This window comes from Pyrus communis, chromosome 13 (assembly GCF_041283825.1).
Source record: "Pyrus communis isolate YQ-2024b chromosome 13, ASM4128382v1, whole genome shotgun sequence".
Classification (NCBI taxonomy): domain Eukaryota; kingdom Viridiplantae; phylum Streptophyta; class Magnoliopsida; order Rosales; family Rosaceae; genus Pyrus; species Pyrus communis.
In genome coordinates this window covers 27,335,900-27,363,259 of record NC_142577.1, presented here as the reverse complement: position 1 = coordinate 27,363,259, position 27,360 = coordinate 27,335,900, and the positions used below count along the sequence as shown (strand labels likewise).

Here is a 27,360-nt window from a genome sequence, read left to right as displayed (position 1 = left end):
TCTTCGTTGGAACAAATTGTGGAAATCGTGTTAATGTTAGGTTTACCGGATAGTGGCTAGTCTAAAACAATTACTTTCAGAAGGAGCTGCAAGCGCTATGGCTTCGCTTTACATACCAATCCGAAAACAACAATGCCATCCGTTTCCCACAATCGTCGAAACACGAAAATCAGGCAACACCAATTGTATTTACAAGCCATTTGTATTGATCACATACATTTGATTTTATTCGTTTACACATAAAGTCCGACTCTGATGTACTAAACTATACTAGCAATTACCAAGAAGTGCAGACGTTCTAAGTTGCAGACTGACCTCAAGCTCCTCGTCAAGCATATGCAACCGAAACAAGATGAGGGACTTTTCCGTTGTCGAAGGGCAAGCTCACATACTCCCTAGCAAACTCCTCAGCAATTTCCATGGCAAGCTCACCATTCACGGCCTTGCAATACATATACAACACCGTATTTGCGGCGGCATTGTAGAGCATCAGCAGCACGAGAGAAGTCGCAGTCACCACAATTTGCACCAGAAACGCCCAGCTCTTCCACCCATCAGTATCTCCCTTCAAATCCAATGCCGAAACCCAACTGCAGAACCCCAAAACCCCCACGAAAAACCCGAAAAATATCAGCAACCACAATGCCACCCATCTCATTCCCTTGATCAAATTCGCACTTCGGGTCAAGGACCCGAATCCCCATTTTGATTCCACCACAACAACAACACCAGCCAGTGTCCAATTCACTTGAAGATGCAGCAAAACCAGAAACAGAACAGTCACAACAACCGCTAAAAACCCAATGAAATGAGGCGAAGAGTACTCCAATTCAAACCCCATGAGCTCAGCTCCTCGAACCACCAAGAACACGTACAGCCCGAAAAGAACAAAAACCAATAAAACGAGGACCTGGGAAATGAAAGCAGTGCCCAATAGAGGGAAGAAGGAGGAGACGACGGATTTGACGGCGGAGACGAGCTTGACCGGCCGGCCATAGAATCCGTGAAACACACTGTAAGTGATCGACCCGAGGGCGCAGAGAGAGAAGACGACGGCGAAGAGGGAGAAAGCAAGGGCGATGAGAAGGGTTTTGGCGGGGATGATGGGTTGGTGCTGATGGGGGTCGAAAGTTGAGATTTCGAGGAATATCTTGGAGTTGTCTGGGACTCGATCGGCGAGGAGGTTCTGGATTGTGGGGTAAACGGTGGAGGAGAAGGCGAGGGGGAGGAGGAAGAGGACTGAGAGGGCTAGGAAGTGGCAGGAGTGGGCGTTGACTATGCGCTTGGATTCGTTGAGGACTGTGCAAACGGTTGGAGGCGGAGATGGGGTTGCCATGGCTGATCCGGAACGAAGAAGTTTGAAGGTTTTGGAATTGCAGGTGGAAGGAAGCCAATGATGAAGAAGATGATGATTTTGGAGGAATTGGGTGTTGAGGACTGAGACGGGCCCGGCTCTATTTTCTTGGGTTGGTCTTCGTCGGGCCGCCGTTACTATGGCTACCAGCTCAAACAAATTAGGCTGCAACTCAGTCAAACGTAATGGTATATCACGTCAATCAGACAATTTTACGTGATTAAAATTAAAAGATATAACAGCCTGATAGACTTGAGATATTATAACTAAATTTGTTCCGTGTAAATTTTACTCGTATTTTTTTATCTTGAGTATTTATTAAGGGAATTGTTATTAACACTTCAAAAATCTTATTTGGTATTTTAAATTTTCTATAATTCTAAAGAAAAATACACTTGTGAGGAGTATAGAATGTAATTTTTGAAGTGCTAATAACTTTGCTCTTTTTTCTTTAATTGAGTCACCTTTTTAACTTGACTTTCATTTGTGTTTCTTTTATATTTTACAAATATTATACAAAATTGTCATCTATGTAAATTATACGTCAGAACTTTTGTTTAGAAAAATAAAAAAAATATTACTAAATCGCAGTATTAATAATAGAAAGAAATTTTAGTTCTCTTGCTTGCTTGATAGTTGCACCGTACGGGTCTTTAATTGAAACCCATTGTCATGCTACTAATATAGAAAGGAATCTACGATACCTTTCTTTCCATATGATTATTAAATCGTTGATTCACGATGTATGGTGGCCTCTTTTTTTTTTTTTTATTTCAGTTTGAACGTTTCGGTAAAGTTCTTTTACATTATGATTGAATTAAGAAAATAAATTTAGAATTTTGATAAAAGTTAGAATTTATAAATTGATATGCACTAATTTTCTTGTTTGAATTCATAAACATAAAAATTTAAAATTTTCACATGGAAAAAAATTGGAATTTGGGATATCTAATTTCCAAGTTTAACTTTCATGTAAATATGTGTCATTTCCAAATTTCTATGATTGAGAGTTTAAAAATAACAAATTTTGTATTCAACTTCCAGTATTCTTTTAGGTTAACAAACAGAAAAATTTACAAATTTTAAAAAAATAAAATTTCATCGTTTCAATTTCCGCTATTTTAAAACTCATAATCTTATTTTCTATCGTCTTGTACATCTTACTGAATGTTATACCTTTCCCAAAAAAAAAAAGAAAAAAGAAAAAAAAAAAGAAAAGAGAAATGCATGCATTACCAAAGCAGTACTACCACATCCTTCAAAGTCCATCACAGACGCACAATTGCACGTCTCATTAAATGACTAATGTTTGTTGGTACATAGGAAAATAAAATACTAGTTCCAATTATGAGGATTTTAGTCAAAATGATTTTTAATATTGACATAATTTTTTTTTTTAATCCATGAAAATGTAAATCGTAGAAGTGATTTTTTGTCCATCGCAAATCATTTTGGTATTTCCGTAAAAAAAAAATATATCAACATCCTTGTTAGTTGGAAGGATTGGTTTGACCAGAGTATCTGGTCACGTGGTCATTCACGTGACAATTTAACGAATATATTAACAGATTTTTTACAGAATAACCAAAATGATTTACAGTGGACAGACTCAGAGACCCCTTTTATCGATTTTCATTGTCAAGGACTAAGTCGAGGAGTTATGCTAATCTCAATGACTATTTTGAATTAAAAAAAAAAACCCAATTATAATAATCAAGTGGTAATTAGTATATTTATACAAAAAAAAAAAGTGAATTTGGATTTAAAGTCTTGTTACTTGTAATCACTCTTTTCATGTGGTAATTAGTATATTTATACACAAAGGAATGATTTTGAATCTACGCATGTGGTCTAATATTCTAGTGAAACGGTATTGAGTTTCTACTCTAATATCGCTTTTATGTCACTTGAATTAGGTGCAATCTACAACCATTGATTACTCTCGTTTGAATTCTTTTATGTAAAACTTTTAATTTGTGAGTATAAATGCTGTAAAATTGTTTATGAAAACGTGTTTCTATCACTTCTCAAAACAGTGCCAAACGAGACCTTAAAATATCAAATTATACACAATATAATTTCTTTTATTATTATTTTTTTGCACTAAACCATTTCTTTACAAATCCCTTGTATCCTCCGAGAAATAAACAGTTTTCTCCTAAGCCGTATATTAACCAACAAACGAAAGTAAGTCTAAAACGTCGTCGTCCAGATCGTAAGGTAGTGCAGCTGGCAGCTCCACCACAATTCCATATAAAGAATCCGAATTCTCGCAGGATCCTCTTTGTGAGGATTCTGGAAATTAGTGAATCATATTCGTTTATTATATATCGTGCGATCATAAATTATTTTAAATATTTTTATTTAAAATTAAATAGAAACTGTACCTAATAAAAACCAATCACATAATGTACGATGAACGAACACGATTTACGGACGAATAGATCCTCACCAAAAGATCCGGAGAGGAATCTGTTGGCCATATAAAAGCCCGACCAAGTTAAACTCACCGACGCGCACACTCGCATATCCTTCATTCATTTCTTTAATTCTCCTTCACGCCCAAATTCCACACGCCATGCGCGATTCTCAATCAAATCCTCCATGAGAGTCAGAGCTCCCTCCTTCTCAACGCCTTCCTCCTCCGCCAGACTCGCCGGAGAACCTCCGCGAAACGCCTCTCCATCACCACCCCCAGTGCGACCTCCCAGCTTTCAAGGTATGTCCCGTCTGTATTCCGTGACTCCTGAGATCTGTAGTGCCGGTAAAGCTTTTCGTGCGAATCTGGCTTCTGGGTTTTGCGTTTTGAGTTGAATCTAGCTCTGTTTGATCTTTGATTGTCATCATATATATATACATATTATATGTATTGTAATTCTGTTGAATTGGTGTTGTGAGTGATTGATTTGGAGGAAAAAAAAATGGAAGCTGAAAGTTCACCAAGAATGAGATTGGATCACTCGAAAAAAGAGGGATCCGAAGAACCCCATTTGCGTAGATTTGAGTTAGATCTCTCTGGTAACGATCATAGATTTCATTCGATGAGTGCTCTGGAGATTTTGAGGGAAACTGTTAGAATTCTCCGGTACAATTCGTGGGGGTTTTTGGCGATTGCCATGTTGCTAATCTGCCCAATTTCCGCTGTGCTTTTGTCGAATTTGCTAGTTGATCAGTCACTTGTAAAGAGACTAACCATTAGGATGCTGTTAATTGCAAAGTCCAGTGGGCTCCCTTTGAGGGATTTTATCAGTCACTCTTGCCAGAAGTTTGCTGAGATGGCTATCTCGTGTACAATGTGCTTTCCCTTGTACATCACATTGTCATTGTTGTCGAAGGCCGCGGTGGTTTACTCCGTGTATTGTAGTTACTCCCTGAAGAAGTTTGATGCATCCCAGTTTTACTTTGTTATGTGCAAGATATGGAGGCGGGTTGTTTCAACTTATATATGGATGTGTATGGTGGTTGCTGGTAGCGTCGTCTTGTTTTTGGTCCTTCTTCTTGCTGTGTGCAATGCATGTTCGATAGTGGGGTTGTCGCCAAATTATATTGTGTATGCTGCAATGGTGGTTGGGCTCCCCTTCTCGGTCGTTTTTGCCAATGCCATTATTATTTGCAACATTGCTATTGTGATCTCTGTGTTGGAGGATGTCTCTGGACCAGAGGCATTGGTTCAGTCTGGGGTTTTGATCAAGGGACAAACTCAGGTGGGGCTTCTGATATTTCTTGGATCGAGTATTGGAATGGCGTTTGTTGAGGGATTGTTTGAGCATAGGGTGAAGACTTTGAGCTACGGAGACGGGTCTTCACGCATTTGGGAAGGGCCTCTTTTGGTGATCATGTATTCGTTTGTGGTGCTTATCGACTCCATGAACAGTGCAGTTTTCTACTTCAGTTGCAGATCTTTGAAGATGGAAACATCTTTGGATGGTGAATCTCATTCGATTTTGGAAACAATAACCTTTTCTACTGAATCAGTTGGCATTCAATGACACCATCAACATAACTTTTTGATACAATTATTTTGAAGATGGGAGCTGCTGCATGAAAACTTAGGATTTCGTTGCCATTTGTGGTCACCGGCTGTTAAATGCCGCAAACTTGTGCATTGGTAGACCTTCCGAGCAAGGGTTCACGGCCGGATGTAACCTCAAGTGCCTTCAGCTGGTTAGTATTTACTTCATTTGATTGCAAAAATTGACTAGTTGAGGGAGCTAGGAGAATGAAGAATGAGGAAAAGAATTCTCAAGGCCACAAAGGAAGTGATGGGAAGTGTTATTTTCTTCAAGAATAAATTATCCGTAGTTCAATTCATATTTATTTTTATTTTCCGATACATTATGCCAAATTAGTGTTAGTGTAATTCATACAGGTAAGTTACTTTAAGCTTATCCAATTTTACACCATAAAACCAAATGGTAATACAGAGAATATCTCAACTTATCCATTTTCTTTCACGCACACTTCAGTTTTTAACAAAAAAAAAATAATCAAGGAAACAAAAATACTGTGTTGCAGAGAAGCCAACTTCCTATTTTTGGGAAGGGATCGGGAGAGGATCTCTTCCTTCTAATCCACCAAATCAGGGAATCCGTGCTGTTGAAAATGGATCCAACGGATGAAGTTATTATAACTTTTAAAATGAGCTTCTGTTTGTAACCGTTTGATTAAATTTCAACGGTACGAATCTCTTGATTTGATGGATTAGGAAAAAGGGATTCTCCCTTTGTGTACTCGGAACACGAGCCGGGATCATGGATAAGGAGAAAAGGTTCACATATTTTTTTTTATTTTTCTTTTCCGCTTCGTGTCAATGAAGACGTTTTGGGCTTGGGCCTGTACCCCGATAAGCCAGTAAATATAATGCTGTCCATCCAAATTGGTCCGAGACCCAAATCGGGGACGCCTTATACGACGTCGTTGGATCAAAGCCTATCATCCCTCCAGCTGCATCGTCGTTTACCTCCAGAGACCGACTTTCTGTGTGCAGAGAAGCAAGCGAGCTCTGCAAATCCAGTCCAGTCTAGCGCTCATGGACATCTCCCGCCAAAAAAAAATTCAGAAATTCGAGGAGTTCGTCGACCAACGCCTCAAACCAGACCTCGTCCGCGCCATTGCTCAACGGTACCGTTTCGTACGCCCTCTCCCCACTACTGTACTGGAACCCCTTTTCTAGGGTTTTCTTTGCGTACATTACCAAGCTCCAGTTGCATCAAATTTAATTGCTTTTCAACTTTAATTAGGGTTTCCTATTTGCTTATCAAATTTAATTGTATATTTTTTGGGGGTGTGATTCTTGCTTTGCAGGGACAAGGTGTTCGAGCAACAAAAAGTTTTGTATCCTTTTCGGTTTTCCCTCTTTCGTTTTGATTAATTAAATTTTACCCAAATGTGATTTTTTTTGGAAACTCGACATTCGGAATATGCAATTCCATTTGGTGTTTTTCGGTTTTTGAAGGTGTTTTCTTGACTTTTGTTTAAATGAAAGCTCGGATTTGCGGAAGAACATTGAGAATTTGGAGAAAAATAGTGTGACCAGTCTTAGGACTTTGGTTAATCTTGGCTCTGAAGTTTATATGCAAGCTGACGTGTAAGTGGTAGCATCTCTGTATCGTTCAACTTTCTCTAATTGTGCTTTATATGGTACGGGAGATACGCATAAATAGAACCGGTTACAAACTTTCCATGAAAAATAGAGTTGGAGATATACTATTACTAACCCTAAATGAGCCGTATGTATGTAAACCACGTTTTGGTGCCTCTTTATTGACTTCTTATTGTCTCTTGGGATCTGATTTTGATTAAAACTTTGTAACCAATTCCATTTGTGTGTAAGTTTATATTCACTAGAATCACTACGTTGTTCGTAATCATAGGTATATTAGGCTAAATTGGTAGTTACCACGATCCACGACCACACATTGGAATCTTCATCAAAAGCATTATATATGTTCGTATGTTTTGTTTACTATTGTTGAAACTATTATCATTCTTGGTTTTGTTTCCATCTTTGATATCGATGGATTTTTAGTTTTTACCTGTTCCTTATTATTGCTGTGGGATGGGGCAGATTCACCTTCTCTCTATCTGCATGTTCACAGGCCAGATACACGACGCATATTTGTAGATATTGGACTAGGATTTCATGTGGAGTTCACCTGGTCTGAAGCTTTAAATTACATATCTCAAAGAGAAGAAAAGTTAGCCAGGTACGAGCTTTTGTTGTAATTGTTCCATGTTGGTTTTCTTGGATGGTTTTATCATGGCAGATTGGATTACAGGACAGAAACAAAATAAAATTTGTCGAAATCTAGTAGATATTAGTGAAATGTATCCTACTAGATTCGTTGAAAAACCCCTGTTCCCTGTTTTAATATATTCCGTCTTCTTTGATTAAGTACTGTCAAATTAATGCGTCTGATCAATCTCTGTAGGCAAGTTGAAGAGTGTACTAACCTTATTGCATCAATTAAAGCTCAGATAAAGCTGGTATGTTCACTTGCAGCAATGCTTTCTACTTGATTAGTTACATTTTTCCTTGGACATGGGTTGCAGAACTCGAAATTGTTTGATGGTCTCCCGTTTATCTCATTTGGATGGGATATTTTTGTGTTTTTTATAAGTACGTGTTCGTATAATTCAGATAGTATTTGCTTCCAAAATAGAAAGTATAAGACAGAACAGTCGTAAAAGGCAATATGAAATTGTGATCAAAGCATGCGTACAGAATTTGGCATGGTACTGGAAGTGTTTGCCTACAACGATCTTACTATGAATTGCTTGCAGGTCTGCGAAGGGATTCGAGAATTGCTCCAGCTTCCAGCAGAAGCAAAAACTGCCTCAGAGCGCATTTTTTGACATCGACAACTTAATAAACTTGCCGTCTCATGACTTCCAAGTAAATCAGACGTGTCTACGACTACAACTTTAAATTTTTGATTGAGTGTTGGCATGCTTCTCTGCTGTTTCATTTTCTAAAAATTAAAAGCATGTATCCTCTTTGACCTCGTTAGAGCATCCCCAATGAAGGCTTTATTCTCCACGAGGTTACTACATTTCCAGCCTTAGCGAGAAATTTCAACCCCAATGAGCTGGAAAATGGGGCTAGATCCACCACTGTGGCTAGCAACTTCCTTTCTTGGGTAGCATAAAATCGGGCTACATCTAGCCCCAAAAAGTAGTGGGTCCCACAAAAAAAGTAGCAACCCATGGGAACAAAATTCTATCAATCTCCCTCCACTTGCGAATACACTTATATTCTCCTATTATTATTATTTCAATTCTTTTTAGTTACTTACTTTTCTTGCAATTTGGCTAATTAATGATTGTTTTAAATTCCATAAGAATTAAAATTTCAAATTGATTTAATATTCATGGGCATTGATGGCTGAAATTTTCAAATAATTTTTTTTTTCGAAATTGTATCCTAATTTACCAATTGGTGCTAGGTAAATTGTTGTGTTATACGTGAAAATCAAATTATTTCAGAGGGCGAAGTGGGGGTTTGTTTCTTTCAACGGATGAGTTTGAGAGAAGAGAATCTAATCCAACGAACGATTCATAAGTGATGAAATCTAACTTTGTCACAATTTGAACTTTTTAGGTTGAAGGGTTCATAAAAAAAATTTAAGATAGCACGTTCAAAAATCAATTTGAGAAAAAAAAAATCATTGCTTAATCAAATTACTATATAAATAAATATATATAGCCCCATATAGAGCCTGAAAGATATAGCCGAGAGATTCTTTTATAAAGCCTCAAAGCTTTTCCTGAGCTCTAAAATGGGTTATATTCATCATTTTTCTAATCCCATATAAAGCCTCTCACTGGGGATGCATATGGTAGTTTTCCCAAAATGGGCTATATTACAACTCTTGTTGTCGATTCAGAACTTGCAAAATTGTGCTTGGCCATCAGGTATGTAAAATAACATGATGTTATGGTAAAATGAGAGCATTTAACGTTCCGTAGTTTCTTGAGCTTGAATTCACTTGCAAACTCAGTTGTACATGGTGCACTGGAACTGTGTCCATTTTCTCATGTTCACTCTTTAACCCAACCCTGTCCCCAAAGACCAAAAATATACACTCACCCGAAGGAGGGATTCTTGGGTAGGGGCTGTGGCATCCTCTCAGGCCATCTCCAACTGATGGCTGATCAGAGGATTCGTTTTAGTCATCTGGCCCTCGAAGATATTAATATTTTAATAAACAATACAGGGTTATATTTGCCTCCGTATCCAACCGAGGACCAAAGGGCCAGAGGGCTCGTTTTAGCCTTATCACAAAAAACCGTCTCCAACCGAGAGCCATAGGGTCAAACATAATTTATTATTTAAAAACTATAACTTAAATGTTGTTTAAGTTTCATGTTGTTAAATGTTTTTTTTTTGAACAAATATGAAAAACTAGAAATGTTTTTAATAATTTCTTAAATGTTGTTAAAAACTACAAATTTTGTAAAATAAAAGTTATAGAAAAAAATAGAATTAAAAAAAATGAAAAATAGAAGTTATAGGAAAATTTTCGTAAATAAAAAATAATAATAAAATTGTAAAAAAAAAAAATTCAAATCATTCATGTCGGTTTTAATCGATAGGATTTTCATTTTTTCTGGCTAGCTCGGGCTGGTTGGTTGGCTGTAGCCAGCCCTTTGGCCCTTTCAGATTCCACGAGCCCTCTGGCCTAATCCTCGGTTAGAGACGGTTTTCAGATTATTCTTGACTTTCTGATCCTTTGGATCCTTCGGTTGAATATGACCTCAGTTCAATGGGTGTGGCACTCACACGGTCCACCCATTGTGTGGGGCTGATCAACGAGCCAGCCTGTATCCAAGAATTCCACCTCCGGAAGTATACTCATCAACTTTGCAGTCCAAAGGGTTCTTGGGCTTAACACAAAAGAATGTGCATGCCAAAATGCTAAAAATATTGGTTTTTGAAGCAAGCGCATCGAAGAAAAAGAAAAAGAGACATGGTTGCAGGTTAAAGGTCAGAGATTCGAGCTGGCTCTGAGATGCCGCCTGATCATTTTCGTCTTCGGATGCCTCCTTTGGTCACCTCGAACGAAATTGATTTGATGGATAATACCGTAATTTTACTGTACCAAATATTTACTTGCCCGTGGAAAACTGTGATCAATTGTTGCTTTGAAGTGACAGCAAAATGACACTGGATTTCTTGATGGATCCATCAGTTATCATTACTCATTTGTTTTGTGTGATTGGATAAAACTTGGATAAGGGTGCCCGATCACGTTATACCTAAAATATCCTAAAATATCTAGAGCTGGATCGTCTATCTTTCCATTTTTATACTCTCCATATTCCTTATTGTTTGTGTGATTACGGTTAAGCTATATCAACATTTTATATTCCTATTACTTTTTATTTTATTATTTTTATAAAAAAATTAATATAAAATATTAACGTGACTTAACCGTGATCACATATCACAAGAGGGCATGAAAAGAGTATGGAAATAGAAGAGCAGACAATCTACCTCCAAAATATCTTTTATAAATGCATTGATTTTTATATTTTGATTACATTTGAGCTTTCACTGATTCCTTAAAATATAGTTGGAGGCAGATTGTTGGCCTCCTGTTTGGATGCCATTTTCATCATTTTCTATTTGTGCGGTTACGGTTAAATCATGTCAACATTTTATATTTCTATTGACGTGGCTTAACCGTGATCGCATAAAATAGGAGGGGATGGAAAGGACACCCAAACAGGAGGGCAGACAATATGCATCCAATATAGTTTCAGTAGTGTCATTTGTTGAATAAATACGTTCAAACAATATACCGCTCATCCAATAAATGCTTGTTACGTGATAGGTTGGGTTGAGGTTGTAATACTTTGAATATTTTATTATTAGTAATTCAAATTCAACTCACTCATTCTATAAAACAAACATTCTTTCTCTTCCTTTTCTTCTTGCTCCGGGTCTACCCTTGAATTTTATCATCATTTTAATATTGAGGACAAGAATAATTGGAGAAATTTTTCAATGTGTTAGGAATATTGTTTGGTACACTAAGTGTCATAGTTCAATTAGTTAGATACTTGAAAAAGAATTTCTTGTCACATCCCGGCCCGTGGCGGATCACTTCCCGGACCTGCTCTACCACCGTAGCACGATATTGTCCGCTTTGGGCTTACCATTTCCTCACGGTTTTGTTTTTTGGGAACTCACGAGCAACTTCCCAGTGGGTCACCTATCATGGGATTGCTCTAGCCCTCTTCTTGCTTAACTTCGGAGTTCCCATGGAATCCGAAGCCAGTGAGCTCCCAAAAGGTCTCGTGCTAGGTAGGGATGGAAATATACATTTAAGGATCACTCCCCTGGACGATGTGGGATGTCACATTTCCAATCACTTATATTATGACACTCGATGTACCGTGCTGTGTAATCAACACAATAAAAAATTTCTTCAACAATTGCACTCTAAATTTAAAGAGTGACTATTCATTTGTATAATAGAAACTCTTTTACAGCATCTGGATATATTTTTTACTTTGATCCTTTTAAAATAGAGTTGTTTTACAGGGATTTGAATCCCATATGAATCCAAATTGTGGGAATTCTAATAATTCTCACATCCTAACTATTTATCATATATCGTGCGGTTATAAATTATTTTAAATTTTTTATTTATACTTAAACACGAATAGTACCTAACGAAAATCGGTTGCATGATGTACAATCAACAGTTATAATGTGAGAATATGTAAAATTTCCACAAAAATGATCCAAAGAGGATGCACATCGGTTTTACAGCATCCATTGGAGATGATCTAAAAGCTTGCCTAGGACCGAAAAAAGAAATCCTAGTCACCCCTACATGGTAATAGCGTAGTGTAGTATCCAAAGGCTACATGTATGGAGCTGTGGACAAATCACATCACACAGATGTCAAAGTTTTTTTGTCCAGTTAGACATAAATTCTACCATTATTGTACAACACATGGAGCTTTGCTTTCATTTTGTTACAACCAAAGAACCGTTTGCGCATGGTTGATTGAGTTTAGCACACTCTATTTATCGTACATCTCTAGATAAATGCATGGAGAAATTTAAGTTTGTATAGAACTGAATTATTAAGTTTGTTTTGGCGTAAGATCGAGCTAGTGTGGATTCATACACTTAACACGAGTGTTAAGTTCTTGTAAGACTTCATACGTATGACGTGATCGAGCATTTGTAATACGACTTGACATGCAACTAAAGATCCAACAATAAAAAATTCCGAGGTATGCAATCTTCATGTATGTTTGTATGTATGTATGTATGTATGTATGTAGGTATACAATCTACCTACTGTCTAGAGAGCTTTGATAAGGGTAGGGAGAACAGAGGGTAAGGGGCTGGTGGAGCGTCCTGCCAAGACCCAAGTTGTGTCCCAGTCGTTCTGTTTCTTCTCGTGGCCGTGCAGTACTTAAAAAAGTATCTCTCTGACGCATACACAGTGCAATGCACATATACACAGAGAAAGGAAATATACGAACTACTTATATAAAACGAGTTTATTGTTATGTAACGTCTCAGTTCAACAATGATGATGAACCGATTCTGGGTGAGTTATGAGAAGCACAGAGTAGGAGAGAGAGGAAATAATCGTGGGAAAAAGCCAGGGTTTTGCAAAGCTGAAGAGACAAAGGGGGATGTCCAAAGTCAGACTTAGACACCCTTTTACTTCAAATCCTGCCCTTTCTTGGCTCTTCATTGTCTTCTTCCTCCTCCATTCTCTCTCTCTTTAGAATTATTCAAATGGGCTGGCATTTGGCAGTGGCGACAGCTTTTGCTTCAGATTCTGAGTGACTGATACCATTCATTGGGGGGGGGGGGGGGGGGGACCATATATACTTACACACACACACACACACACATATATATATATAAGAGTTATGAAAGTGCATTTTTCGTTAAGTGTTTTCTCACTTCTGCTTTCTATTCTTCTTGCCGTCTGCATAGTTTTGCACAGTTTGCATGCATGGTATAGTAATTACACTGAAAAGGCTATGTCACATTTCTCTCTTCTACACCCCTTTTGCCCCCACCACCACCTCTACACTCTCAACCTAAGATCGTCTCCCCTCTCTCTCCTCATGTCACAAATTATAGTTTTGTAGCAATGAAAACGATTCTGCTTTGTCCATAGGTGTATATTGCCGGTGGCGGCAATGCGCAAGATTTATCCAGGATAATGAACTAATTAAACTATAAAATGATAATTTTAGATGATGTTTGTGGTTAAATTGTTTACATGTGTATGTTGAGGGCTGCAGATAAAATCCGTCTCGGACTATTTACCAACTTTGACAGTGTCAAATATTTGACTAGGGTTTACGATGAGTTTGGCATGCAGATTAATCATCATAAGTTGGAACTGTTCTGTTACATTGGCCTAACCATCTCTGTGGCCTTGACTATAATTAAACTAATGAATTAACTGCCATCTCAAGGAGGTTAATTAAAGAGATTAAAACTCAGCAGTAAAACATGAGTTTCTTAACATTCTCACTAAGTTTTGGTAGAGCCATTTCCTTCGGAGGGCCAGCTCTGGTGAGTGTCGAACCACTTCTGGTATAAGTTGTGGATTCTGACCTCTCAAGGTAAAGCCTGCCTCGATATGCCGCCAAGTGAGCGTAGTAAGCCGGGGGCACCAGAGAAACTGGCTTCGTGCACCTTGCGTACGTGTAGCACAGAATGTTGACTAGCTTCTGAAGTTCATCTGAAGTGAACTGGTTTTCATCCCACAATATGTGGTAATGAGTTGGCCTGCTTGTCCCCTTAACACCCCAATGGCTGCAAAGATAGAAGTCGAATTCTTTCGGGTGAGTGATCACGGTATCCACAACGGTTCCAGGGGGAATGTTTTCGTCGAGTAATTGGTTCTGCTTCGAAGACAGATCAATTTTGAAAGGGAACAGCCTTGTGTGATGCCTCTTTTGAACCACTGCAAATGTTATGGGAGGTGCATAACCGGGAAAATTTGAACACGCCCCTTTAATGGCTTGCAACTCCTCTTGAAGCACTTTGTAGAATTGCGTTTCGCTTACCCCGTCTCTGAAGAAAATGATTCTCTTGGGAAGTTTGCCAACTTCCTGGCGAAACTCATTCAATAATTCTTCCACCATTGCGTCGAGATCCTGGATGATTTCTTGTCGATGCGTCTGAGACCTCATTCTTGACACGTACTTATTTGCCGCCGGCCAGTTCATGCTACCAACCACAGCAGCAACAGAAGGACTAAAATCATCGAGTGGGTGCGGATGAGTCACATCCGCGCCCATAAAGATCACTGGTTCACCAGCCTGAAGCAGCCGCGGGATTTGTGTTGGTAATGAATTGTACAAAGAAACCGTGCATCCTCCAACTTTTGCATTGATCTTGAGAGCAAGATTTGCCAAAAACTGTGAACCCATCTTCCCGAGGTTTGAGTACAAGCAGCATTGGCTTAAAACCCCAACGCTTGTATCCGCAATTCGCTTGAGATCTGCGTAGCCTTTGTGCTTTCTTTCCATCACACATATAAGCAGCTGGAGGTTGTTCGATGCACCTCTTTGGATTCTTTTGAGCTTGGATTCTAACAGCGACACATTGTTAAGCACTTGGGATGGTTCGAATTGGGGGCTAACAACCGTGTTCTTGTTGAGGAAGATTCCCAATTGTTCACATCTTTGAGATAGCTGGCGTATGAATTTTGGGATGCTATTCTTCTGATCAGGGGTGCCACCGAAACCAATCAACGCCCACCTCTCGATTCGAGTACCTTCAAACACATGGCTGTTTATAAGATTCCATTGCCGATCAAGACGAGAGGGAACTAGGTCTCTTACATGACCACCATCACCAAGCTTTAGCTTTGGAGGTTGAAGAACTCTTCCTTTTAATCGAGTCATGTCTCTCGAAACGTGGAGCTTGAATTCTCTTTCCTGAATGCCACTGTAAAGAAAAAAACTGAAATGAAGATCCACAAATAATCATAAAGCAAACTGAAATACATTTTAGAAGTTGAGAGATTACCTTGTTGGCCCAACAGGACCTCTCATGACTCCATCTATAATGGCTTTTCGTTCTTTGGGGCGTTGGCAGCCCATCTTAAGTATCCTTGCAGTTTGATCATCGGACAGTTTCCCGAGAAACTTCTGGCCTTCACAGATCATGCATAGCTCCATCGGAAGATAGCACGGTTTACTCCTACTAATCTGCAAACAAGGCAAATTCCTGAATTGTATATCATAATTATAGTGATCCTTGAAGTAAGTCAACAGCCTCAAATTCTTGCCATCCCTGTCTGCAAACCAAAGATTTTCTGTGGCTTCCTCGGTCAAGCCACAAACGCGGTATCTCTGGACAGTTTCTCTGTGGCAAACAAAGACCCTGATGTTCTTCAATGCCTTCTCCACTTCTTTCCTTTCTTTATCAGTTAAGCCCCTTGTCTTCCTTTGAGGAAGGTCTTGAAGAAACTCGAGGCGCTTCTGCAAGTATGGGATCACTCCAACGCTTTCGTGGAATGCAGTCACGGAGAAATCAACGTTGAGAGCTAGTCCTTGTTGCGTTGGTCGAAGGCTCTGGAAGAACCCTCTCAGTCCTACAGCTCCTCCTCCAATTTCTTTACTTCCTCCCATTGAACTCGAATAGAGTGATCTTCCCACAGGTACACACTTCTCCAACGGCGCCTCCCTCAAGACGACATCCAAGGCATGGAGATAATCCTGAGGAATCGGCTTCCATTCATTGCCCTCCTTGCTCAAGTAACTACTCAATTCCTTCGCATCTATCTTCGACACGAGTCTGATATTTATACGAAAAAGTTTATGTTCTTGATGCTTCTCCTGTAAGTCACTGAATGCTCCATATGGCAATGTTGGCTTGCTTGTGGGGATGGGAAGGCTCATATAGAACTCGAGCCTATCGTCTTGGAATTCAACTGCGCTGTAAAGATTCTTCCGGCCATCATAAGCTGGAATTGCACCGGATAGCACAGCCGAGTTATCCTCGATCAGCTTCTGTTTGATCATTCTAGCAACTTCCTTCGACGGGTTAGGGGAAATGTCGACATTGTAATGGAAAATTCGCTGCGATAAATCGAATTGGACAAGAAAATGGTTCGCCAAGAGGGAGATTACAGTGCCCTCCACACCACCAGAATCTGGCCTCCTTGCAGTCACTATTGCTTTTCCTGTTCTTGCAGCTGTGAGCAACTTCCTTCCATCTTCTCCTTTAAAGGGTGAACTGGTTTGCTTCTGATACCCCTCTGAAGCTTCTGATTAATAGTAAATAACAAGATTACTAAAAAGTTAAGGAATTTGAAGCCTAAAATCAACCATTTTTATTGAAATTAATGCTTTTGAACTGGTAGCAAATATCATTTTTTCAACAATCACCCTTCTCATTGCAGATAAATTTCTATCCATCTCTCTAGCAGAAAGTAAATTACTGGGAGAACAAGAACCAAATAAGTAAAACTGAAGGTAAATATAAAAACCAAAACTTTGAAACACAGATAGAAAAATGGCATGCAAAGGAAATAGCCAAAAAAAGCAGAGAGCTTTGAGGCTTACTTGGTGAAATTGTGAGTTGGGGCAGCTGGGTTTCGGAGGAGGCCGCGAAAGGATGAGTATTGAGCCTGCAGGAATGTTTCTGGAGGTGGGTTTTTGATCGGAAGTGGTGGTTTGGAGGCAGAGGTGGAGTTAGAGCGAGTTGCAGAGGGAGGAGAGGAGGGAGAGGAAGAAGAGCTGGGTAGGAAGAGGAGTATCTCTGATTATAGAGGTTCTGGTTGCAGAAACCGAACTGGTTTGTGTGGCGGATTAGTTGGTGGTGGTGGTGCTTCTGAGGATTGGCTCTGCTGCCGCCCCTCAGACTTCTGGTGTTGGGGTGGTATTTCTGGTCGCCATTGGAGTTTTCTGTGTCTTCCATGGCTTGATTGAGTGAGAAAACAGGAGTGAGAGAGGAAGAGAGGCTGTGTGCATCAGAGAGAAAGAGAGAGAGAGAGAGAGAGGAGATAGAGATGCCTGAGCAGAAAGCAGAAGGTGCGAGTAGTTATTACAGAGAGACGGAGAGAGAGTGTTTTGAGTTTTAGTTCCGAAATCCTATGAGGTTTCTTTATGTGGAAATGGTTTTGATACTGGTAATTTTGAAGGGAAAAGTGGACCAATGCCTAAGAAAAGGTTAAAACACCAAATACTTTTGGAATTTTTTTTTTAAATTTTTTATTTTACAAACGATATTATTTACATTAAGAATCACAATAGATTAGTAATAATATGGTTTAAATTTATTTTTTACGATAATTAAACCTATAACTTCTCACTTGCCAATGAAAAGAAATTCCATTAAACTGTAAGACTATAACATTTGAACCTACTAATGCAGTCTATATGAAGAGAGAGAGAGAGAGAGAGAGAGAGAGTATCTTAGGGTAGAGTAAATATTTGGTGTGGTTAATTGGTTAGGGCAGCTTTCAATCTCAATAAGAACAAAATGAAATAAATTGCGTAGCTTTTTAAAAATAACGTGACCAAGTTGCTCTATTAAAAAAAATTATTAATTTTTGAAAAAAATAAAACTTTAGATTATTTTCGAACAACTCAAAACTATACAGAGTGAAATCGAAATACACAAAATTCTTAGCTTTTGTAAAAGCTGCTTTAGGGATTATATGATCAGGTTGTTTACTCAAATTTTTTTACACAACGTATTGTACGATTGATACAAGACGTTATAGACTATGCTCTTCTATTTTACTGTATTGATTATTCAAACACCCTTTTTGTTTCATTGACTACCTGTCAAACATATGGATTCTTCGACCTTAACCTTAGACCTTTTCCTTGAAAATGCATGGAAGTCAAACGAGGATGGGAAAGGTTTGTTGATAGTGATTAGGGTTCTTATCCTTTTACACTATTTTTTATCCATCTTTTGTACTTTGTTCCTCCCTTTCTACAATTCATAATATTTGACTGCCTATTTTCTCCTCTTTTTTTAAGGCATCATTGTCTTTGAAAACGGTTGATTTGGATCTTTTGGGACCATTTTTATGCGACCTCCAAGTGTTTTTTTTTAATAGTTTTAAGTGTTGTTATTAATGCGGGGGCGTTTTAAACCTCAAAGCGTGAATAAAAATTTAACACTTTACACACTAAAATATTATAATATATACTCGACCTACGAGTGTTGGTTAAGGTTGAAAAGTTATGAGAACAAATAAAATACATAAACCCCAACAAGATTGTCCACATAAGCTTGATGACATCTTTTAATTAAGAAAGACTAAAACACTTTCTTTTTATTTTCTCCAAAATAAATTGTGTTTTACTAGCTCCTTCGAATATCGATTTTGGCTCTGTGTTAAGAATTTGCGCATTAATTGATTGGTTCATAATTTATTTGTGCATTCACAGGAACTGAAATAGTGCAAGAGATTAAAAAAAAGCGTTTAGATTAGAGGTGGCTTCAAAAAACTGAACCAAACCCCGAATCCAAGCTGAAGAAAAACTGAACTAAACCAAATAGTAGTTTCGATTCGATTTTTGATTTTATCAACAAAAAAAAAAAAAAGCCAAACCGAATAAAATCGAACCCATCCCTAAATTATATCATTATTTTTCAATACCCACATGATGAAGGGCATTTACAAATATCTGCATTTCTTTGTGTATTGAACATTATTGAACATTTTTCCGATTGTATTTCCACTTTTTAGTACTACTTGCAGCCCCCCATTTGCCTCATCTTTTGTGAACATGATTAGTGCTCGTGTGATGATAAGATCATAAGAGAAGGGACCATTGATCCACTTAGGAAGGTGGGCCCCTTTGTATTTTAAGGATAAACATTGTTGGAATGTGGTGATGGGACAATATGATTAGTGTGGAGCCTATATGCATTGTGATAATTAGAGCAGTGATCTTTGAATTTTTTATCCCTAAATTAAAAATTTGTCAAAATTAATCTTGAATTTGCCTAATGTAGAGCAATAAACATTTGGACTAACTTTGTTAGAACTTTCATCCAAAATAAAGGGCATAAAGAGACAAAAAATAAATGAAAATTTTAATAGAGTTGCCCAAAAAGATTATTGCTCCACGTTATAAAAAGTTCAATAACCAATACTGATGAATTTTTAACTCAGATAGCAAAACTTTAATTGAGCCAAAGTTCAAAACCCCCAATTTCTCATAAATATTTAACTTATTCAAATTTAAGACCACATCATATCCATTGTTCATTAATTTTTTTTTTAAGAAAACCTCGACAATCCATTGTTCATAATTTTTTATTTTTTATTTAATTAATTTTTTTGTGCCATGTAGCCTCCATTGTTTTGGTTTGTACAATATGAACAGTATTAATTACATGAGTTTACGTCAAAGAATCTTACATACAATTAAAATTTATTACAACACTTATTACGTGAAGAGAATGATAACATGTCAGAACGTTTTCACTTGAGTTTTTTCTTCTTACTACGTTCCTTTGGTGGTGTCAATATTCTTGATGCTCGTGATGACAACTTGGAAAAGAAAAGGAAAGCAACAAGTGAGAAATGCAAATCCAAATTGGATACAAACAATGTAGAAACGGAGAAAACAGAATGGAGACAAAAGATCAAATCCTCCCCGCTGCAACAATGGAAGTCAATTCAAGCAAATCTGGTTGAACCCGATTAGCAGAAACTAACGACTCTTAAGTTTGATTAGCGGAGACTAATGACTATGTTTATCGTTTATGTCATCATTATTGCGTCATGCAAGATTATCTGTTACCAGCACTCCAATATTAAATAGATGAATATTATGAAAGTTGAAGTCAAGACTTCACTTTCATCTCCAACCGTTGCTTTTGCTTTGATCATGATGTCTTTGACATTCACAAAAATATGACCCTTTGATTAAATAATTCATCGGGAATGATAAAATTATTTACTTTGGCTGATAAAATATGACTCTTCATTAGTTAAAGTGATCATTCTAATTTCTATTTAAAAAACAAATTAAACAGTTCAAAACCGATTAAGCATTCGGGTTAAGTCATTTAATTAAGACATGTGGCGGATACACATTGGGATTAAGGTGGTCCCAAGATCATCCAAAGTTCGAAAAATATACATACGAGGGTCTTCCAAGACCTTCCGAACATTTCTTAAGGGTCATTTTTGTGCATATTAAGTGTGATAAATGCCTATTGTGGGTGGCATTGATAACACCCTCGGTAGCACTCGTTAACTTGCTTCGGCATGTCAATATCTTTTGACATGGACGCAATTTAGTTTGGCTGACGATAACAAGCCCACCAAATGTTCAACAAAATGCTTTAGGAAATAAATTGCGCGCTTCGCACTTTGTTTTTATTTAAAAACCTAGACCTTTAGAACCCTCCAAGATTTGAATGCTAAATCCGCAACTGATTAGGACACAGCACTTGTCATTTGAATTCATATCCAAATCTTAGTTTATACCGTTTAAAGAAGTTTAGAATATCAGTAGGTAAAAATACAAGTAACAACTGATGAAAAGCTCAAAATTTTATACATTTAAATGTAAGATTTAGAAAATTTGGTGTAAATTTTTGAAATATTTCACATGTTTTTGTCGTACCATGTTAAAAGTAAGATTGTTGCAGTCAAACATAATTATGAAAACACCAAATTTCAGTGGGCGGGAAGAAGACCCGTTTAGTGATGTCAAATTATAAACTTCACTCTTTCCCAAAAAAAAAAAAAAAAAAAAAAAAATTATAAACTTCACTACATACTTCCAATGGGAAGAGGCCACCGGTAACGTTAAAGACCAAATTATAAAACTAATATTTAAATAAATAAATAATTATTGTTCGATTTTGTATACTTTGAAGTATTTTCTCTTTTTTTTCTCCCATTTTTAGTGTGAAATTAAATTTTGGAAAGCGTCAACATTCGTTGTTTGCAAATAGAGCTTAGAATTTTTCAAATGTGGGATTTGATTAATCTTGCGGGATAGTTACGACTTACGAGACGTGAGTGGCCAGTCAACCGATGGTTTTGTGCAGAGCACTCGCTACTCACATTCTGCAACTATTCCCGCATTCGACAAACCCCTTATTTACTTAGAACAATGAAATGCATATTCCGTTAAGTCAAACTAATTTGAAATTAGTCCATCACAGCAAATTAGTACATTGAATAAACTTTTAGAACAAAATCTTTTTGACAATCTGCTATCAAAAGGGGAAGAATCAGACTTTTTAATATTAAAGTTGATTCAAGAAACTTTTCTTTTTTCCTAAATTTTAGCTCATGATCATGACTTGGACCAAGAAGGACACTAATCATGATTTACCTTGTTAATGGTTTAAACCATGCATCGATATTGCAACACCCTACACTGTATTTGTCAACTCCCCGGGATAAGTAATCACGATTAGTGTGGACTAATCGCGATTTAACTTGTCTAATTCGGAAGAAATGTAGGGATTACAGAACCACTAAGACACCTTTATAAAAATTGATTTCAAGAACACATCACAGATGGATATGCATGCATACAGATGAGGAGAATATACACATCGATCGGGTTGGAAGAGTGATCTTTTCGGGACATTTTGTATTGCAGAGGGAAAAGAATAAAGCTATGGAATGAAACGAAAATGGGAGGGAAGATAACGCGTAGAGCTTGTACTATAACACCAATGTACATCGTAAAGACATTCGCGAGCATACCTCACACCTATGCTCGATGAGCAGAAGATAAAAGGGGACTGCTGAGCCTGTCACTGCTCCCAGAATAGTTGATAGGCATCAAATCGGGGTCCTGATAGACTCTGACCAATTTATCGAAAAATTCAGGCATTGAAGGATCGTTCTCATCTTGCCTGTCCTTTCGTATCAAACTCTGGAACAAAAAGGAAAGTAGGTCAAGCCAAAGATTTATAGGCCAGAAGTTGTGTGGAAGTGTAGTAGAAGTGTGACATTGAAACATACCTCAGCAGGGTAAGCGACGAAATTTGGAAGGAAGCGCTTCCGGCAGTACTCATTGAAGAGAAGTGTGAATACAGGAAGAGGAAAGGTTAATGTAGATGCTAGATCGACCTTCTTGATTGTAAAGATTCCAACTGCAATAGCGTGCATAAGTACCAGAGAGAATATCATTGAAGTATGCACGATCGGCCAAAACTTCCCAGCAGTTTCGTACCTAGGAGCATATACGTTCATGAACTGCACAGTGATTTTTTTCGAGTATCAATACGCTATATTCAAATCAAATCCTCTAACTAGTTAATTGAAATCTACTGACCTGGTTGCGATAGATGATGAATCCGAGACAGAGGTACACCAAAAGGAAGGGAAGAATCAGTGGAGCAAGGAAGAAGTAAGTGACACCGAGAAGTACAAAGAAAAGAACTCTAGGCATGTGACTATGGTAATTAATTGCTGGAACTTCAAATTCATCATCTTTACTGTCAGTAAAAGGTCTTTTTAATAGACTCCATATCAGAGGAATTATGCGAAAGAGTTCTGATGAAGTACTCGTCCATCCTGCCGTGACTACATACGCAATGAAAAAAGACGACTGCATCACCCAAAGTAAATGATGTTAACAAACTGAAAATAGTGAACCTGATACAAATAAGGCAGTTAACTTGTACACTCATCATTTTTATCGCATGCTTAAACTGAAGGGAACGTAATTCAGATTCAGATGTGTATTGCAAAAACATAGATTCATTCTCAGAAGTGCCCGACACTAAATATGTCTGAGCGTACTGATTGTAGCCATCTTTCTGAAATGAGCAGCTGTGATCACTTGCAACAGAAGGTGTGATCACTTGCAAGTTGCAACAGACATCTTGAAATAACTTAAAACTTGCTTGTACAAGATACTATTCAAAAGCAAAAAAGTTTGAAGATTTTAGCTCATCAGCTTTGAAAGGATTCATATACATTTTTGTGAGAAAGATTGTGATTTAGTGCGGTTATAGATAACAAAACAGAGGGCAATTGCGCAATAAAAAATGTACCAAATTTACACTATGAAATCGATTAGAGAAGCAGGAATTTGTTACTCAAAAAGCACAGACAATAGCCTATAGGTTAGATGTGTTGACAATTAACAAATAAGATATAAGCAGTTCCTAAGTTTTATTAATTAATTGAACAAGACGTTTATATAATTACATCGTAAAGGAAACATTTTCTCACCTGTGCTGGAACAGAAACGCCTAACTTTGAAGGAATATTCTTGGGGTCAAGAAAGACAGAAACCGCAGAGAAAACTGATCCGGAAAATACAGTAACAAAAAAAATGTTCCATATTGTGAACCAAAGTACTTTTGTACACGCACTCTTTTGTATATCACTGAGAGAAACATATCCTTGAATGGATGAAAAGAACTCCATGACGGGGGGCACCATTTTCAGAAATAATAGAAGAATAAGACTGGGAAGGTATCCTGTAACGACCTGACTAACAAATGTTCTGCAGGAAGACACAGAAAGTTAGATGTTTGCATCACCAAGTGATCCAAAACATAAAAAATTGTTAGAATAATTATTTTAACATTTTGAACTGTATAAAACCACAGCGGTCGTTTACAGCAAAGAGCAAACGATGGCAATCTTCAGAATTTCATAATATTTTTGGTACAACCGATTTCTCAGAACTTTGCCTAAGATCAAGTATTTCACAAATGCTGCAGAAGTATTCATGAATTTAATCGATCGGAATGTTATGATATTTACTCACATGGTTAGAACGCTTTCGAGAAAGGGAAGCCAAACTTCCAGCTGGTTTAGGTTAGTAAGACCTTGGACAATTAGAACAGGAATAAGAAACAAGATTGTTAGGACTACGCATAAAATTATAACCACAAGCTTAGATATCCATCTTCGGATGAAAGATGACGAGAAGAACGGCCAATAAACATCATGAGGTTCAGGAGCTTCCTCTGTGACCCAGTTGGTAGGATTGTTTGATTGTTTCAAGCGGTGAGTAACTGCAGCACCATACCGAGACTTGAAGGAAACAAAAGCAGCTCGAACTTCCTTAAACATAAAAAAGAAATAAAATAAAAATTGAATTAATAGCATGCCCTGAGAACCACAATTACATACAACAAACAGTGGAAAGATCTTCTAGAATGCTGAAGAGAGTGGGGTGGGGAGAGAGAGTCATCACATACTTCTACTCCTAACGAAGCCTCTGATTGCTCCGATCTCACATTCTCCCCTACGTCTTCAAGCTTCTTTTCATAGTGATCCACAAGATTAACCTTACGTCCAAGCAATCCAAAACAATCGTTTATACTTTTGCCGGTTGGGATCTGACTGCAAGTGAACGAGCCTGGTATAGAGTTCTTCCGCATCTTTCTAAAGAATGATAAAATCAGATAGCATTAAGAACAAAGTATAACATACAAAAACATGTTGAAGCATGCAGAAAGACAGAAATATAAAACTTCACAACATTAAAACAGTATATAAAACATCAGAAACAATGCTTACAAGGAGTTTTTTAAGTTTGTTTGTTCGACGAACAACAATATGCGACAGATATGTTGAAGGGTGATACTCTCTAAAGAAGCTGTCAACTCTTTCGCTGACGCTGCTCCCATAAGGAACAGGTATGCTGCGAACTAAGATCGTGAACTGATGTGGTTGAGGTTTGGATGACTGAAAATAATCAAGCCGTCTTTGGGAAATATATCTATATTCCTGCACAAAGAAGGATCATTCAATATCCACTTCCAACTTTCCACTCTTCCACAGATCATCAGCTGCAAACCAGTGACATCACAATTCGAATCTTGCGAGCATAGTTTGCTTTCCAAGGAAAAAGTAACAACAAAACTAGCAACATTACATGCATCTAATACAAATTATGACGGTCTTAAGCACATCAAATTCGGTTTAACGATGTTCAACTATATAAGTGCACCAAAGATTTTACTTACATAATAAAGTAGACAGCAGACAAAGATGGTGACAAGGTACACAGCAGCAAAATGAATCCATAACCTGTCAAAAACGTCTGCGTTAGTAAGTTTAACTTTTGCATACGTAGGTTAGGCCAATTGGTCAGAGTTGCGTGCCCGCCCCTCAACCCGAGTTCAAATCCCCTCGTAGTTTAAAATAGAATATCGCCTTGTAAATAAAATGATATAATACACAAGGAAGACTAACTATAAATTTTTCTTTAACAATTTTTAGACATTAAAAGAGCTTAATTGTAGACTAAATAGAATCAACAATTTTATAATTAGAAAATTTAATCTAATCACTCACTTGCTCGAGCCATTGTTCACATTCGAAATCGTAAACACGTCGAGAGAGTTATTCGACAGATCGGCGAAGTCAACATACTCGAGCTGGTTCCCGGAGCAGTTGACCGGAAGCAGGACGAAGACCCCGATAACTCCGGCGAACAGAAACACTCTGAGGCTAAAATTAATGAGCCGCATGAAAACGACGGCGTCGAGGCCGGAGGACGATAGCAAGTCGTCCTCCGTGAGCTGCCAGGCCCGCTTGAGCCAGTACGGCGACGGAATCAGCCGCTCGAGGTTGAAACGAGTCGAAGAGTAGGACCCCCCCTCGGCGAGCAGCCGCGGCATGTAGACCTCATAGTTGCTCGGCTGCTTCCGGAGGATCGAGTAGAGCGTGAAGAAGAGGACGCAGAGGCCGGAGTTGATTGCGAGTGACGTCACCAGGGCGGAAACCAGCATTTTTCGATTTCTGCAAAAACCCTAGAGATTCGGGAGGTTTCGAGAAGCGATGAAGCTTTCGATCCGACAATTGGCATTCAAATGGCTCGAAAGGGACTGCTCTCACAGTTGGGTGATTGATATTTTCGTGATGCCGAAAATACCCCTACATTTGCTTGCTTATTTCTCACGGAAGCGGGGGAAGCTTCAGTGAGGTAATGGAGATGGTTGGAGCGGATCGGGATTTTACCATTATTGTGGTGAAAGCGATGGTGTTTTGCATTTGGATTTCGGGGGTGATTTTGGGGATTTCGGTAAGGAAGACGGCCGCGGTCTGCTGCCCCAACTACCAGTCCAATTCCCGCCATCGCCAGATTTTTCTTTCAGACTCTTGCCGCCCCGGTCACGTGATATATCACGTGATGCTAATGGATTTTTTTGGTAAGGCGCTTAATGAGGAATGCTATGGAAACTCTCTTAAAGTCTATGAATTATCTGTCATATCACGGTTTAACGTTCTTCTCGCGTTAATATTATCAAATATTATGTAAAAAATATGAAGTAGAATTTCACTTTTCAGAGTCATTTTAACATTTAATAATTTGCAACACAAAATATCTTTGTCACAACTTTAAAAGGTTAAAAGTGTGGATGACATAAAAATGTGGGGTCTCACCTCAAAATTACGTAGAATTCAATTTTATCGATGTTTTGGTTCATAAGTTTGATTACCACAACTATTAAATCTTTTAATTTTAATTTAGTCATTCGTTTTTCATATCACTCAATAATGTGTTAATTGTAGAAAAATTGCAAAATGTGAAAGTGGTCTTACTCCGGGAACTTATATGTTTGTACTGAGTTATAATGAAAACGATGCCATGTTCCTTTGTTATTAACCGGAGAGGAGATTCAAGTTTTAAACATCGTTTGAAAACGATACAAAAAAATATTAGCAAACTAAGTATGAGTTGAATAAATTAAAAATAATTATAAATTACTGAATTACAAGCGGGTAAATATACCTCAAAAATGTGCTATATCGTTGGAGATATTTCTTTTCTATTGGTCATAGGAGGTGACGAATATTGATGAAAGATATTTCTTTTCTATCGTTGGAGATATTTCTTTTCTATTGGTCATAGGAGGTGACGAATATTGATGAAAGATATTTCTTTTCTATCGTTGGAGATATTTCTTTTCATCAGCCAAGTTCAGTTCTTAATTTTCTTTCTTATTATTCTTTGGTCAATATTTTCTTCTTTTTGGTAGGTTCAAATCAATGAAGAGTTTTTTTTGTTAAAAAAAAAAAAAAAAAAAA

At 37.8% G+C, this 27,360-nt stretch overlaps 5 protein-coding genes across 5 annotated transcripts; 2 read left to right on the top strand and 3 right to left on the bottom strand.

Moving 5' to 3' along the window:
- Nucleotides 1-169: 169 nt before the first annotated feature.
- LOC137736318 (uncharacterized) lies at nucleotides 170-1,566 on the bottom strand. The gene has a single exon (XM_068475605.2). It carries the CDS (start codon nucleotides 1,334-1,336, stop codon nucleotides 329-331), a length of 1,008 nt encoding a protein of 335 aa, XP_068331706.2. The 5' UTR covers nucleotides 1,337-1,566; the 3' UTR covers nucleotides 170-328.
- Nucleotides 1,567-4,275: 2,709 nt separating this feature from the next.
- LOC137738206 (uncharacterized) lies at nucleotides 4,276-5,798 on the top strand. The gene has a single exon (XM_068477838.2). It carries the CDS (start codon nucleotides 4,276-4,278, stop codon nucleotides 5,341-5,343), a length of 1,068 nt encoding a protein of 355 aa, XP_068333939.2. The 3' UTR covers nucleotides 5,344-5,798.
- A 543-nt stretch (nucleotides 5,799-6,341) lies between these two features.
- LOC137738005 (Prefoldin chaperone subunit family protein) lies at nucleotides 6,342-8,644 on the top strand. Its single transcript, XM_068477603.2, has 6 exons — nucleotides 6,342-6,475; nucleotides 6,659-6,688; nucleotides 6,840-6,941; nucleotides 7,453-7,560; nucleotides 7,786-7,840; nucleotides 8,138-8,644. Exons 1-6 carry the CDS (start codon nucleotides 6,384-6,386, stop codon nucleotides 8,207-8,209), a joined length of 459 nt encoding a protein of 152 aa, XP_068333704.2. The 5' UTR covers nucleotides 6,342-6,383; the 3' UTR covers nucleotides 8,210-8,644.
- Nucleotides 8,645-13,706: 5,062 nt separating this feature from the next.
- On the bottom strand, nucleotides 13,707-17,471 carry LOC137737547 (protein argonaute 7-like). Its single transcript, XM_068477066.2, has 3 exons — nucleotides 16,925-17,471; nucleotides 15,384-16,626; nucleotides 13,707-15,302 (listed from the first exon to the last, which is right to left on the bottom strand). The coding sequence occupies exons 1-3, from the start codon at nucleotides 17,277-17,279 to the stop codon at nucleotides 13,844-13,846; spliced, it is 3,057 nt and encodes a 1,018-aa protein (XP_068333167.2). The 5' UTR covers nucleotides 17,280-17,471; the 3' UTR covers nucleotides 13,707-13,843.
- A 4,345-nt stretch (nucleotides 17,472-21,816) lies between these two features.
- LOC137737548 (hyperosmolality-gated Ca2+ permeable channel 2.4) lies at nucleotides 21,817-26,190 on the bottom strand. Its single transcript, XM_068477067.2, is given in 10 exon segments — nucleotides 21,817-22,234; nucleotides 22,324-22,557; nucleotides 22,637-22,912; nucleotides 23,542-23,818; nucleotides 24,086-24,384; nucleotides 24,522-24,635; nucleotides 24,637-24,708; nucleotides 24,844-25,053; nucleotides 25,293-25,356; nucleotides 25,624-26,190. Coding segments are annotated over 10 exon segments (2,148 nt in total). The 5' UTR covers nucleotides 26,061-26,190; the 3' UTR covers nucleotides 21,817-22,069.
- Nucleotides 26,191-27,360: the final 1,170 nt, after the last annotated feature.